This window comes from Athene noctua, chromosome 15 (assembly GCF_965140245.1).
Source record: "Athene noctua chromosome 15, bAthNoc1.hap1.1, whole genome shotgun sequence".
Taxonomy (NCBI): domain Eukaryota; kingdom Metazoa; phylum Chordata; class Aves; order Strigiformes; family Strigidae; genus Athene; species Athene noctua.
This window is the reverse complement of record NC_134051.1, coordinates 10,682,456-10,697,806: the sequence shown is the minus strand read 5'-3', so window position 1 is coordinate 10,697,806 and position 15,351 is coordinate 10,682,456. Positions and strand designations below refer to the sequence as shown.

At 37.2% G+C, this 15,351-nt stretch overlaps 1 protein-coding gene and 1 non-coding gene across 4 annotated transcripts in view; both read left to right on the top strand.

Moving 5' to 3' along the window:
* The first annotated feature begins 51 nt into the window (after positions 1-51).
* TRRAP (transformation/transcription domain associated protein) overlaps positions 52-15,351 on the top strand; it is a 101,304-nt gene continuing 86,004 nt past the window's right edge. For all 3 annotated transcript variants that reach the window (XM_074918853.1, XM_074918854.1, XM_074918852.1), the window contains exons 1-14: positions 52-141; positions 709-859; positions 1,210-1,259; positions 5,229-5,339; positions 5,882-5,986; positions 6,651-6,734; positions 7,152-7,208; positions 7,840-7,965; positions 8,291-8,368; positions 8,593-8,681; positions 9,590-9,686; positions 10,053-10,191; positions 12,282-12,360; positions 13,360-13,594. In XM_074918853.1, the coding sequence (XP_074774954.1) occupies positions 760-859; positions 1,210-1,259; positions 5,229-5,339; positions 5,882-5,986; positions 6,651-6,734; positions 7,152-7,208; positions 7,840-7,965; positions 8,291-8,368; positions 8,593-8,681; positions 9,590-9,686; positions 10,053-10,191; positions 12,282-12,360; positions 13,360-13,594 (1,350 nt within the window). In that variant the 5' untranslated portion in view covers positions 52-141; positions 709-759. The remainder of the gene's footprint in view (positions 142-708; positions 860-1,209; positions 1,260-5,228; positions 5,340-5,881; positions 5,987-6,650; positions 6,735-7,151; positions 7,209-7,839; positions 7,966-8,290; positions 8,369-8,592; positions 8,682-9,589; positions 9,687-10,052; positions 10,192-12,281; positions 12,361-13,359; positions 13,595-15,351) is intronic.
* On the top strand, positions 990-1,132 carry LOC141966769 (small nucleolar RNA ZL1). The gene has a single exon (XR_012634616.1). It is a non-coding gene; the product is annotated as a small nucleolar RNA ZL1 (small nucleolar RNA).

Here is a 15,351-nt window from a genome sequence, read left to right as displayed (position 1 = left end):
GCCGAGGGACGGGGGAAGCGATGTCGCCGCTCACGGGTGCCCGTGTCCGCAGGGCGGGCGCCTCGGTGGGGATGGGGTCGGCGTGATGGCGCCCTGGCGGCGGGGAGCGACCCGGTGGCCACCAGCCCTGCGGCGGGGAAGGTAAGGGGGGACGCGGGGCCCTGCGGCAGCCGCGGGGGTCTCGGGGGGGGTGTGTGCGGGGCGCCCCCGGCTGCTGGTCGCGGCGGGTCGGCTGCAGCGGGCTGAGCGGGAGAGCTGGCGGGGGGCGCCGGGGGGAGGAGGGAGGTGGCGGGTCTTTGAAGCCGACTTTGATTTGTGGTTCCTGTGGAAGCGAGAGAGGCAGCTCCTGGCGGCAGGACAACTTCTGGCACCTCTGGGAGTGGGTCCTGCCCGGTGCGTCCGGGGGCGGCTCCGCGTTTGGGATCCGGCCGGTCGCGGTTCGCGGCGCCGGGAGCGGCCCTGAGCCTCCCGGTGCTGCGGGGAGAACCGGCACGGAGCCAGCCCCGAGCGAGCGGGCTGCCTGGAAGCGTGTTCCTGCGCACCGAGGGCTCACCTGCCAGGCGTTAGCTTCGACACTGAACGGGGCAGTTGGGGTTTTCGGAGCAGACGTCTCCTCTACAGTGTGCCAAAAGAACGGGTGTCGGTGATGTGATAGCTGCTGTTAACCAGCCATAAAAACTAATACACATTTTAAAAACTCTTTTGTAGGTGTGTTGTTCTTGATTCTACATACTGAAAGCTGATCCTTCCACCTCCAAGATGGCATTTGTTTCAGCACAAGGGCCTACGGTGGTGGACCAAACCACTTTAATGAAAAAATACCTTCAGTTTGTGGCTGCTCTGACAGATGTCAATACACGTAAGATACCTTTTTCCTATTGAAAGTTACAGTTCTTCAGTAGTTTGTTTCACAAACGTCGCAGTATTGTTTAGACAGTTGATAAACGTGTGTTGAATTCACACTGAATTTCATTTGAGTTCTGATTTTTGAAGAAGCAAAGTGATGAGTAATACTTGCATGAGCCGAAGTGAGCGAGCGGTGTGCGTGTGCGGTTGTGTGACGGTTGTTTGTGAGAATTGTGTGCCTTATAATTGGGCGGTGATAGCTAAACTGATAAGATCTGATTGCTTCTTTGATCAGTGAGCGTGGTGTTTTCCTTCATGATGTAGTTTTATATTTAATCTTTTTGCTTGAATTTCCATTTTCAGCTGATGAAACCAAGTTGAAGATGATGCAAGAAGTCAGTGAGAATTTTGAGGTAATTAAAAAAAAACACCAACAACCCCAGACAACAAAACCCCACCAAAAAACCCCCAACCTTCTGAAATGTCAGTCTTTCTTGTGCTTAATATATGTATGTTGATTTCTGATATTATGTGGTTAAAATATTAATATCTTGTGATTTATGATTTATATTAGTAGAAGTAATTGATTTTAGGTTTGTATTTAGGAATTAAGTTATTGAAGAATGACAACATTTAGACTTACAGATCATTCTCTAAGCTTTATTCAGTAAGCATTTAAATAAAGGTGAAGTAATAGATTTTTCTTCTATTTTGTTGAATGATGTGAAGTCTCTGATTTAAAGCTTTCTTTTTAGTTCAAATGTGTATTGTGCCCTCATGAAGCAGAGGCCCCTCTGATTCCTCTGAGTACTTCCACAGTATAGAAGTGAGGGAGGAGTTGTCAGGTGCAGAATCTGACATCAGGAGTGGAGATGGCTCCAGTGACATCTTTTGAATAGTGATGGACCATGAAGTTTAGATGAGCAGTGGAAAAAAAGTGAGATACAAGTTAAACCAACCCTGTGTTAGCAAAAAATATACTTCAGTTGACTACCTAGTTCTGAAATTACAGACAACTTGTTATTTTGTAGAATAAGTTCAAGATCTTAGAATCACCATAATTCTCTCTGTATCTAGTTTTTAGTCACGTTGCAATTAAAAAAAAAAAAAGTGCTTCCACTGTAACACATTTTGTCGTTACCTGCTTTATTTGATGTGATCTTGCTTAGTCCGTGATACAGAAACATAAATAGACATTCTAGTCCTGTTTAATGTCTTTGGATGTTTTGAAGTAAGCTTTATGCAAAGTTACATCCAATGGGTGCTGGATGTTGAAAGCTGTGCCAGTTTTAGTTGTTTCTGAGCATTTCTTGCCCGGTGAGTTTTTTTTGTTTAGTTCATGTTAACATAGTGAAATAATAAATTTAGAGCTGGTATAACTGTATTATATATAAAAAAAAAAAGGTTAAAAAGCTTAATTTTCATTTAATGTGTATGAGCAAATAAGATGTCTGACAGTTCTGCATCCATATGCATGTGGGATGAGCAGAACTTCACATTACCATAAGTGACTATCAGAAAGTACTCTTGTGGAGTTTTTTATCTGTTTAAGCTGACCTGCCATGTCTGAAACAATTTGTTTGGCTAAAAGAACAGTTTTAACAGCTGAGTGTCTAGTGATCTGTTTAGAATCTGAAGTTGATTTGCTTTGCTTTTGTCTTCAGCTAGGAAGAACTTGTTGAATATTTGTTTTGATGATGTTTTCTTGGAACTCACTTGGTTCTGTAGAGTGATCCTACATAAAGAGATGATGAGTTGTCTTATGCTGAACTACAGTTCTATTTGTTGGAAAATACTTGTGGGAGCAAGAGGAACCATTAATACAGTTTTAGTTTCCTTTTTGCCTTTGGAGGTTGTGGACAGTACTGATTTATCTTGCTATGCTTTTCATCTTCTATTTCCACAGTCTCCTTATTAACTCTTCTTTATCACCTACTCCACCTTCCAATAGCTATAAAGTTCAGCAGGTTTTATTTTTCACTTCAAGTGAAAAAATAGTGTTTTTTTTCCCAAATTAGCTGTTTGTTGAAAGTTACTGCATTCAAATTCTGTTGGATGCTGTTGATCTTATTGATCTGGAAGCCTCTCTAGTTAGGGGTAGAACTGAACGTGGATTGATGATTGTGGAGGACCTCTTCAAGTGAGGTTTAAGGTGTTTCACCATGATGTTACCCACTTGGCAGTACCAGTTGTTGAACTAGTTGTTAGGACGTTGTTCTGTGCTAGCAGGTGATAACTGCTCTTCTAAACCAATTTCTGGATGGACACATTTGATGGTTTTGAATCTTGTTTCTCAGAAACTATTCATTTGAGGGAGAACTTTCCCTTTATTTCTTTGTAGAGATTCTGGATTCTAAATGGGGAGAGAAGTGTATTCATTGTTTTTCCAGTCTCTGTTTCAGAGAATCAACCTCAGTTGCTGTTTCTGATGTTTTGTGCCAGCAGCATAATTCTGAGCTTGGTTAGAGTAGTGGGTGATGTAGTTTTTTGTATGGTTCAGAACAGCAATTCATAGATACCTGGAGTGCCACTAATTTTACTGCTCTTTGCTGTTTAGCAAAGACATTGGGAAGGTGCTTTCAGAAATTTAACCTGGTTATGTGAAGGTATACTTTTTCTTGAATGGATTTGTGAGCCACTTTCCAAGAATGTGCCAATACTGCTTCATTTCTTGTTGGAAACTTTCTTTCCTTTCTTCATCCAAAGTAGGAGCGTTCTCATGGTGTGAAGCTGGGGAGGTTAAGGAATTTTTAAAACTTGGAAAGATTATAGGGGAGGGGGAGGAGGAGAATACACAAAGTTTCTTTGGAAGGCCTTTGAGGTGAAGAGAAGGTGCTGGTGAAAACACCCTGTCTTGCATTGTCGTGGTTTAACCCCAGGCAGCAGCTGAGCCCCACACAGCCGCTCGCTCACTCTCCCCAGCCCTTGGTGGGATGAGGGAGAGAATCGGAAGGGTAAAAGTGAGAAAATTTGTGGGTTGAGATAAAGACAGTTTGGCAGGTAAAGCAAAAGCTGCACACAAGGAAAGCAAAACAGGGAATTCATTCACCACTCCCAATCACTCAGCCATCCCCAGGACAGCCGGGCTCCGTGACGTGTAACGGTGACTTGGGAAGACAAACGCTGTCACTCCAGACGTCCCCCCCTTCCTCCTCCTTCCCCCAGCTTTACATGCTGAGCGTGATGCCAAATGGTGTGGGATCTCCCCAGTTGGGGTCAGTTGGGGTCAGCTGTCCTGGCTGTGTCCCCTCCCGACTCCTTGTGCACCCCCAGCCCCTCGCTGGTGGGGTGGTGAGAGAAGCAGAAAAGGCCTTGACCGTGTGTTAGCGCTGCTCAGCAGTAACAAAACCATCCCTGTGTTATCAGCACTGTTTTCAGCACAAATGCTAGCTACTATGAAGAAAATTAACTCTATCCCAGCCAAAACCAGCACATGCATTTAAAATGTTTTTGTGCCCTTCTTATGATAGCTGTCTACTTTCTTGAAAGCCACTGAGATAAAAAATAACTTCGCACAGTGCCTGGTGTAATACAGCTTACGGTTACATGTTACAAAATCTTACTGCAAAGTAGAGAATAGTAGTGGAAATCTATAAAAGGAGGTGGTTTTATAAAACTTTTATGTTATTTGAGGAATAATGTGAATAAACCCCTGAAATACCTATACAGATTTTTCAAAAGAACGCTGCATTCTTATTTGTACCTTTATTAACAGACCAGTATGTTTCTGTATAACAGATACTTCAGAGAATTGCCTAACAGCATGTACATAAGCTACAGCTGAGTTTCCTAATAAACCTCATAGTGGCCAAGTTAGATTTTTTTTTGTTTGTTTTGGGGCAGATACAGCAGTTGCAGGTGACAGATGAAGGCAGCTTGCTCATCTAATATTTCTTCTGGCTTCCCAAGTGGACAGTAGTGTAAGATTGTTTTCACAGTGGAAAGTAATGCTCAGTTTGGGTGATGATGCATTACACGTATTTGCAGAAATAAGTAAAATCTCAATTTAAGTGTCTTGGGAATCCTGGAGCAATGAAGTGTGAGTGTGCTTGTCAGTCTTGTTCAAGAACATCAACAGTGGTTTATTAGTTTTTTTTTCCTCCATTTAAATTAGCTGTATAGTATGCCAATTTTGTTTTCTATGTGAGGTGATATAGTTAAAATAGAAAAAAAACCCATATTGCAGTCCATTGGGATTGGAGGGAAGAGATTAATGTGTATTCATGTTTGTTTCACTAATAGTGCTCTGTAGTGTGTCAGCAGATGTGTAATCACCGAATCTATTAAAAAGACACTTAAAATGTTTAATAGAGGCTTTGAATGTAACTTTATATCTTCTTTTTTGTTGTTTTTTTTTGTTTGTTTGTTTTGTTCTTAATTAGAATGTGACATCATCTCCTCAGTATTCTACATTCCTGGAACACATCATCCCTAGGTTTCTCACCTTTCTACAGGATGGAGAGGTTCAGTTTCTGCAGGAGAAGCCAGCACAGGTAAACTGTGTGGAGCATCTCTTAATATTTGCAATGTGTGCGGCAGACTACTCCTTCAGCGAAGTACTAGATTAACCTAATGAACTGGTTGATGTATAGACTTTGTTGTTAAAAATACAGTTAAAAAGTCCAGTTTCTAAATAAGTTGCTTAGAAATCTGAGCTTCTATGAAAAATCAGGAAAAACTAGGTGCAACAGGATTGGCTTTCTCACTAAAATATAACATGTTTTTAGAAATTACTGACTGTACTGTGCAGTGAAAGGCAAAAGTTAAATTTATGTCATTAAATACTTAAAATTGAGTTACGTTAAAAGCGATAACTTGTATGTTTCAACTGTAAATTTGTTAAATTTGACTTACATAGGTAGGTAGTAGGAAGCATTATGTGTTTGTATGTAAGCATATGTATGTATGAAGTCAAATGGCTTTTTAAGCATGCAGAATACGTATTAAGCTGAAAAGATGTTGCAATCAGTTGGGTTTTTTTGTGGGCTTTTAAAAAGTTCTAGTGTGTCTTTTTTTTTTTTTTTTTTTTTTACAGCAACTCCGAAAGCTGGTGCTTGAAATAATTCACAGAATACCAACAAATGAACACCTTCGTCTTCACACCAAAAATATCCTGTCTGTGATGTTTAGATTTCTAGAGGTATTTTTTTTTTCTCCTCTTATTTCAGAAAGATTTTCTTCTTCTTTCTTTACCTCCAAAAATTGCTGGGGGTAGGATTTTAAATAGCTGTGCTTCTGGAGAAAGAGTGGAAGGGCATTCTATTTAGGCTTCACCAGTGTGTATTTTACTATCTACAGGTTTTCTGCATGTTCTCTTCTGCCCTTTAGAAAGTTGGATTTTAAAAATGCAAGGAACTGTTCGCATGTTAGACGAGATTTCATTCATAAACACTTTCCTGGCTTGTAGTGGTGCAGATACCTTATTCTAGAGACTTTAGTTCTTACTTGGAATTGAAAACACTGTCATTTGAAGCACACAGAAAATAACCTGCTCTATGTGGAGGTGTCTCGGTGTGTAAATAGCCCCACTTGTGTCTCTCTGTGTGGCATTTGAAACAGGTCTAACAGTATAGAGTGGTTGAAACTTCTGTTTCATCCCTGCAGTAGGGATGAATTTAAGTTCAGCCATACTCTGAGGCTGCAAGGTAAAGTTATATCAAAGGACTGGCATCTTGCTCTTGCAAATACATATTAACAGGGAACTTGTAGGTTCCTGAGATGAGTATAATTTTATAGGGTTTTGAAATAGTTAAGAGTTGTTGAAGAGTGCAACAGTAGACTCACTAAAGATTCTCTTTTTTCAGACTGAGAATGAAGAAAATGTACTGATTTGCTTAAGAATAATTATTGAATTGCACAAACAGTTCCGACCAGCCATCACTCAAGAGGTGGGTCATAAATTTTGTTGTATAGAATTCAGTGCCATGCTCTTCAGAATCGATACTTCGTTCAGGTGTCTTGGTTGGTTGGTTTGTTTTTTCCTGCCATCCTTTTATGTTGGCTGATTTTTTCCCTTTGATTTTCTCTTGAGAAGATTTAGTTGGTTTATAATAATTATTTCTACTATTACTGTATTGGAACTATGTTGAGCTGATAGGTAGATTGGATTCTTTCCAAGTACAGTTCAAATTAATATTGGCAGAACAGAAGGAAATAGGAGAATGCTTTCAGATTCTTTTTAAATATAAAGAAAAATATACTCTAGTGATGACTAAAGATTTTATGTAACTGCACTGTTAATACAGAGATGCTAAAATGGTGAGATTTTCTTTTTCTGTATGGTAAACGGACATCTTCCTTCCTAGATCCATCATTTTTTGGACTTCGTGAAACAGATTTACAAGGAACTTCCAAAAGTAGTGGTAAGCTTTTTATTTGTTAAATTGCCCTTGCCATAGTCAGAAAAGTAGTTTTTATTTCTTAATTTCATCTCTAAAAGAAATTAATGTAGTTACTTTTGTATCTAGTGATACATAGTAAATATAGTTTTAATAAAAATATTTAACAAACATGTCTAAAAATGGAGACATTCAGATTTTGAATTGGAAACCCTTCTGTTTCTAGCACAGTATTACCGGTATGAAAAAACTGAGGTAAGTTTGTATGATAAAAACTAGTCAGTTGACTTCAGTTGTGTCCATGCAGCCAAATGTTTTTTTTTGAGGGAAGGGTGAGGTGATACACATTGAAGAGCTCAGTCTGCTGGAAAAGACTTGATCTCTGTGAACAGAGTCTCTGTTTGGATGTTTTTCTTTAGCAAAGGAACCACCTAGGTTAGTGATGCTTTTCTGCTTCTCGCTGTAGTAGGTGTGAAAGATTGCAGGATATGTGAGTAGTCTTATAGATACTGCCATGTAAGCCTCATGTATAGAGCAGAAAAAACTGTCCGCAGTAAGTTGTGGGGGAAAATTACATGGAGAGATTCTAATGAGATAAATGGCCTTTTGACTATTACTAGCATTATTATATTTTTTTTCTCCTTTTTGCTTGTAGAATCGGTATTTTGAGAATCCTCAGGTGATTCCAGAGAACACCGTTCCTACTCCTGAAATGGTTGGCATGATTACAACAATTGTGGTGAAAGTTAACCCTGAACGAGAAGATAGTGAAACAAGAACAGTAAGTATTCTAACTGCTCTTCAACTGTGGGACTGTCTGTACTGCAATGCCTCAACTCATAAGGGCAAGTAAAGGTAATATGCTTTTTGCTTGTTTTTCATACCAAGATTTATTTGTAGAAGCTAATTGAAAAATTTCAGTATTTTCCATGTATCTATAATTACAGGATTCTTATTTAATATAATACCAAATGGGTTTGTGCTTTTAAAATGTTGTTATCACTAAAATACAGTGCTATTAAAATGAGATGTTTCTTTAAAAAATGTATTTCAGACAATTTTTGGAGTTAATAAACTGTTTATAAAACATGTATTCTTTCTTTCAGCATTCTATAATTCCCAGAGGATCTTTATCTCTAAAGGTCTTGGCTGAGCTGCCTATTATTGTTGTTCTTATGTATCAGGTTAGTGTATTCCAGTATTTTGTGTGTAAATACTTATTATTACTGAATGGCTTGTGTAACTTCTGCTGGCTAACATACTAGTGAAAATGAATGTAGCATGTTTTTGAAATTAAAATATGGTCTAAAAATAAGCTGCTGAGATTTCATTTTTTATGATTAGCTTGCAAATAAGTTGACTGAGTAAAATTTGTAAATTTATTTAATAATACTTTGTTTTTTTTAAGCTCTACAAACTGAACATTCATAATGTGGTAGCTGAATTTGTGCCCTTGATTATGAACACTATTATAATACAGGTTTCTGCTCAAGCAAGGTAAGAGCATTTTATCAGTATTTTGATGATATTTGGGATGAATACTGAAATGTGCCATACAATATTGCCCAAAATATTTTTATCTTATATCCTATGATTTTTGCTTCTAGTCTTAGTGCTTTTAATCTCAAAAGTAACAATGATTATTTGACTTAAAATCGTCAGAGTTTTGTAGGTGGAGTAGTTGGCGTATCTGAATATTTCTATTATATGTCACTGAAAGTCTACAGTTGAGCAGTAGATCCTAATTTGATATTTGATAGTGTGTTTTTTTAAATTGAGTTTCTGACAGCAATCCGTATTACCACAGATAGTATGGAATGGAGACTACGTTAGCTAGGACACTTGCTGTTGTTCAGTCTTTACCATACCACCAATATTATGTTTCTTGCTCTCAGAGGTATAGCTTAGGTGAAGCCTTCTGGTGTTGCAGATAAAGAAACTGCAATTCTTGCTTCAGAGGGAGACATTTCTAGGGAGCAGCAAGTGGTGCTGAGCGGGGCAACAGGAGTAAGATCTCTGTTTTTCCCTGTCTGCCTGGATGATCTGAATAAGTGGTTGAAGTTCAGCAGTCTGTAGGAGGGAATATTGCTTGGAGAAGAAAAAATGCCCCCATTAGGGGAATGGAGCCAAATGTTTTGATGCTGATGTGTTGTCTTGGCTTTCTCTAGAAAGGTGAAAATTGTATGGCTGCCTCAGGGCTATGTATTTCTGCTTAGAGCGTAAGATGCTGGGAATTTGAATGGCAGAGAGCTTGTTGAAAATGGGTTCTCCCATAATGGTTTTATTCCCTTATGAAGCAGGAACCTCGCTACAAGATGTTGTAATTTGAAACTTCTGTGAATTTTCCGAACGAAGGTATTAAAGAGAAGGAACAAAATTGTAACTGCTGTTCAATTTAATTTCAGGCAACATAAACTTTATAACAAGGAATTGTATGCTGATTTTATTGCTGCTCAAATTAAAACATTGTCTTTTTTGGCTTACATCATAAGAATTTACCAGGTAGGTTGCATTTTTGTTAATTTGCTACTCTTAGTGCAACAGATCTTAAGTTACTTTATGGCAGGCAAGTGACCAGCATGAGTGCAGTGCATCAGGGATTGGAGAGAAGAGCATTTGTGTAGTAATCTGAAGACAGGGCTATATGTGGTTGTCCTTTCAGAATTATTCTTATGTGAATGCAAAGTAAAAATATGCTGTTCCCCCCGCCCCAGGCATTTATGGAATGGCTATTGTATTTTAGTTTTACAAGTAGACTTTTTAAAGAGAAACAAGGGAATTTTAATTGAATGTTATTTTGCAAATGTAAATCAGACCTTTAAAATAGAATGTCACAGTAATTGTGTTCATGTTATTTTTTTATTATAGGAATTAGTGGCTAAATATTCTCAGCAAATGGTAAAAGGAATGTTGCAGTTGCTCTCCAATTGTCCAGCCGAAACGGCACACCTCCGAAAGGAGCTTCTGATTGCTGCTAAGCACATCTTGACAACAGACTTGAGGAGCCGTATGTAGTAACTTTAAAAAATAAATCTATAAACTGGAAAGATTTCAAGGATCTCTGTGTATTTAAGAGGCATATTGCTTATTATTTGTTTTAGACTGTTAGAAATGTTAAGGAGAACAGGGAACATGTATTGCAGGAGGAATAAGGGAGAGTGAGGAAGAGGAGAAGGGGGATATAAAGTGGAGATCTGTAGAAGATAAGACTTTGATCATTCTTTTGTTACAGTTCCACTTATTTGGAAAAAATGAGCGTTGAGGGAAGTGTTTCATGTTTGTGAGTCTTGCAGTTGGCATTATTGTTCTCAGCGGAATAATCTTTCAAATTGAGTCTTCTGTGTTGATTGGGAGTTGATGAATAGCGCTGTGTATCTTAGTGTGATGGATTTTGACTGAATGGAACGTTGCTTCTGATTTCTGAAAGAGAGGGTGGATATGAAGCTGTACTTGCTCTCCACTGTTACCACTGTAAAGACTGCCCCCATCTAAAAATACTCCGTATCAGCAAAATGTGGTATGCACAGGAATGTTAGATGGATGTTTTAAAACCTGGCATAGAATTTATATCAAATTTAGAAACGTGCCTATTAACTTCCCTATTAAGCGAGTTCTTTTGAGAATTTTAACTGAGCTGTCCATTTCAGAAAGCTAGAATGGTTTGTATGGTGTTTCTGAAATTCTAATGACTGAACATTGTGAATATTTCTTAATTTCAACATAAAATATTCTTACGAAGTTTAATGAGATCGTTCAATCAGTGGTCTGGTGTAAATTTTATATTGCTTGCTTTGCTTTAATTTGTCTTACTAGTTCATATTAAGAGTAATAGTGCAATGCAGGAATATGAATGTTCAATGTGTTCAATACACAAAAACTCATTACTGTTTTTCAATTTGCATTTCCTTTGCTTTTTTTCGTTGTCAGGATTTGTGTCTTAATCTCTTTGCTCTGCTAACACTAGTGCCTCTAATTCCTTTTTTTCAGAGTGGTTTGATGATTCCAACCATTTTTTTGACTTAGCTTTTTTGTCCACAGTATTATTTGTTGTCTATGACTGAATTTATTTTCATGTCATGACTGCCATAGTGGTTGCCTTGTAAAGTAGTGGATTATCTTTGTATGTAAAATCTTTAGTCCCGATCTTTATTTGCTTTTTCTACTGTAAGTCTTCCAGATTTCTACCCCCCTCAAAAAACCAATGCAGATGCTCTCCTTTTCTCTTCCTCTGTGTTTTTGCAGAATGTGGTGTTCTCTTAAAGCAAAGACAGCTACCACGCTGTCCTTTACAAATTTAAGTGGACCTCACTGATTTCTTGTCCATTCTAGATTTCATTCAGAAAATACTGGAATTTTATTTTTAATGTTGTTTGGAAATCTGTGGAGAATGAAGATTGCTGGATGTTCCTTTTTCTCTTTATTTGACTTTTTGCTTATTTGTTAGTAAGTTTTAGCTTGTTGCATTATTTGGAGGTGGAAGTAATTATTCTTTCCTGCCATTTCCATCATCTGTCTTTAGGGTGGAGTGATGTAATCAATGCTATAAACTTGCTGATTCCTATATTTAAAAAGAGAATGCTTCTTTGGTCTTGCTTTGTTGCTTGATTTTGTTACTGGACCCCAAGTTGCATGTATTCCTCCTTATAGTTTGGGATACAGCTTATATGATAAGATGCCAGACAAAACACAGTTGTGTTGTATAGTGTTGCTTAAACTTGTCTTTTTCAGTTACTAATTAGTAACATTTAAAGAGTTCTGCAAAGTTGATCATAATACAAGCATTTTTTCTCTTTTTAAATATAAATGGCTTTGTTGCATCAATGTTGTGGCTTTGACTGTGTACTGTAGTGTTACTCAAGGGTCAAGTGGCAGTTGGAGTTCATAGTCACAAGAGGTTAATTGAAAATTTCATTGTAAATGATACTGCCTTTTATAAGCTTTGGGAATTAATTTTATAACAACACCACTTTCTGACTGAAGTTTAAAAACCTAAGTTAAGTGATTTAACAGTTAACTATTTTATTTTGATTATTTCCTTTGGCAATCATATATAGCTTTTTCTTTTTTTACCTCTTTTTTTTTTTTTTTTAATCATAGAATTTATTCCATGTATGGACAAGCTATTTGATGAATCTATACTAATTGGCTCTGGATACACTGCTCGAGAGACACTGAGGTATGACAGAGTTTGGAATAGCTATTTTGAGTGTCTGCCAGGGCTGGTTTCTTTTAAGTTTTATTGGTATTTACAACAGTGTCTGTATAGAGTCCTAAATCATTGCTTTAAATAACTAATTTTATTAGATTCTAATATTGGAAGGGCTTCTGCTGCTGTAAAGAGTGTTTGTTGTTTAACACTTTGGCACAGCATGGTAGCATGAGTGTAGGGCAAAATGAGATAAACGGGTGATTGAAAATGATTTCTAGTCTTGAATTGCAGAACACAACCAAAAGAGTGGTCCCAGTACAATCAACTCAATGTCTTCCCAATATTTAATGAAACAGCCTAAATCTTGTGTCCAGTGTAAAATCTGAACGAGATTTAAACTGTTTTATCAATAAGTACCTTAAAACTTTTTCATTTGCAATTGAAAAAAATAAACAGGGAGAATACTTATCTTCTGTGTCTTCAGTAGTCTACTAGTTTTTAGGTGCTTTTGCTGACAAAATATGTGAAGTAGGAGAATTATTTCCTCTTGCTTAAGTATCAGTTGTACCTTATTGACATGTATTAGATTTAGAAATATTTCTAATATTCCTGATATTTTAAAAGAAACTATTTAAAAAACTTAAGTTTTCATAACTACTTTTGAAATCATGAATCATCAGTGATTAGTTGTGAAACAGCTTACCAACACTGCTTAAAATGTGGCTTAAAACATGCTAATTTGTTCTTAACTGTATATAGATGAAAATATGTCCTGGGATGTTCAACAAAGGGGGAAGAACGATCAGAGAGGTGATACTAGTGTGGGACAGATTAATGTATCTTTTGTTATAATTCTCTCGTGTAATTGAAAAAAGCCTTGTGAACTCTGGATTTGCATATCAAAATAGAAAATTTGGATTTAGAATCTTGGAAATAGTGCCAGGCAGTAATTATTGGTTAGGTCCAATTAACAATAATTTTAATTGTCCTGAATGTATTTTCTTCATTTCTTGTTTTTACTGATAGACCACTTGCATATAGTACACTGGCAGACCTGGTACATCATGTCCGTCAGCATTTACCACTCAATGATCTCTCCCTTGCTGTCCAGTTATTTGCCAAGAACATTGATGATGAGTCGTTGCCTAGCAGTATCCAGACAATGTCTTGCAAGCTTCTGCTAAATTTGGTAGACTGTATCCGGTCTAAAAGTGAACAGGAAAATGGAAATGGTAGAGATATTCTTATGAGAATGCTGGAGGTATTGATTTGTTTAAAACATTTGATAATAAGTTGAATGTCCTATTTCATAGTATGTTGTGAATTATATTTTACTTTCTTCTTTCTTCAGAAATGAGAATATGTAGAGACAATCTGCATACTGTGTTTCATTTTAATACCTCAGAGAAGGGCTTTTTAAAATCCTCTGCAACTGGGATGATATCTCAAGTATAGCAGATACGCTTTGCCAACTCAGCGTATTCTTTCAGTGGCTTGTTTGAGAGCAGGAAACTGAATGTCTGCGATGCTGGGGGTAGCTTAACTGCTACTGTTTCTTTCAAGTTTTCTTTTAAATTTTAATTGTAATCTCCTTTTTTCCTTGCTTAAGAGTATGTAAGAGTGTTTTTTTTTTAATGCCTTCTTTTAATGTGTGGTTTGTTTTTTTTTAAATTCCCACCCCTGCTCTGAAAGAGGATCTCACATAAAGAGGATCTCACATTTTACACAGTTTGCAATTTGTAAAATTTGAGATATCTGCACTTTCAAAGCCTACTGATGCTTTTTAAGGGTTTTCTTTATATGGAGGATGTTTTGGGGGTTGCTTTTTTCTAAAATCAGGGGTGCACCCGAAGTGAAACACTACCTACTTGCTGTAGCCAAGTTGTTAATGGAAAAATGTTGTCTAGTGTTTCTCCCGCCACAACATGAAGACACGCTCAGTTGTAGAGTAAAACACTTCTAGGGTAAATACTGGTTTAATAATTTCATTGTGGGATGTGAGAGCATTTCTTGAAGTCTAAATCAAACTGGTGTTAACACTTCAAGATAACTAAGGGGGCTGTATGGTTGCTTGCTTTATTTTGGAAAGGGAGAATTTTCTATGTAGTGGAACCCCTCCGTCTTCAACTTGCTTCTGTCATTGACAGACTGTCATGGTTCTGAGTACACCAGGGAAGAGATTTACTCATTTTAGTCATCCTCAGATTACTTGGCTTTACCTCTGAACTTTTTTTTTCTTCAGGTGGCAGTAGTTTAGGGAATGGCTTTCATCCTAAATACAAAATCGAGTGACTGTGCAAGTGAAAAATCTTGATGTTATGTATTGTAATGGGTCCTTTACTCCAGATTTCTCAAACTGAAGTAACTTTTTAGTAGTGTTTGTCTTCCAAATAAACTTCTACTTTTTGTCTCCTTTTTAAAATATCTGTCATGTAGCACAGTTGTTTGGTCATTTGTTTATCAAATTAAAATTTGTAATAATACGTGACTTCAGAGAAGATACGTTTAGGGAGGAAAGGATTATACAGAACTGTGGTGATAGTGGGGAAATATCTGAGCAAGCCAAGTAGATCTAGACTTGAAAATCTGGGAAGTACAGAAAATTTTAAACTGAAACCTTGTTCAACACGGCCCTTCTTTAGTATCAGCTGAGATGGCAGAAATGTTGAGGACCACTGCTCTGCAGGGTTGATTATTGCTTTCTAAATCTGATACGCTGCATCAGACTAAAACTTGAACCTACAATGTATAAATCTTCTAATACATCTGACAGATTACATATATATACGCATCTGAAAAATTTGAGCTTTTTATGCTTAACAGTAAATATTTATAGACTGAAATGTAAAATGTAAACATTCCTGTGTAAAAAAAATAATTCAAATAGCTTTTCATTTTAAATTAAGTAGAATTGTAGGGAGATCAATTTTTAGTTTTTAGTTTTACTAATTTTCAAAAAATATTTTTACTTTTGGAACTTGTTAAACTACTTTGTTGATACGCTTAAAAATGTTTGCT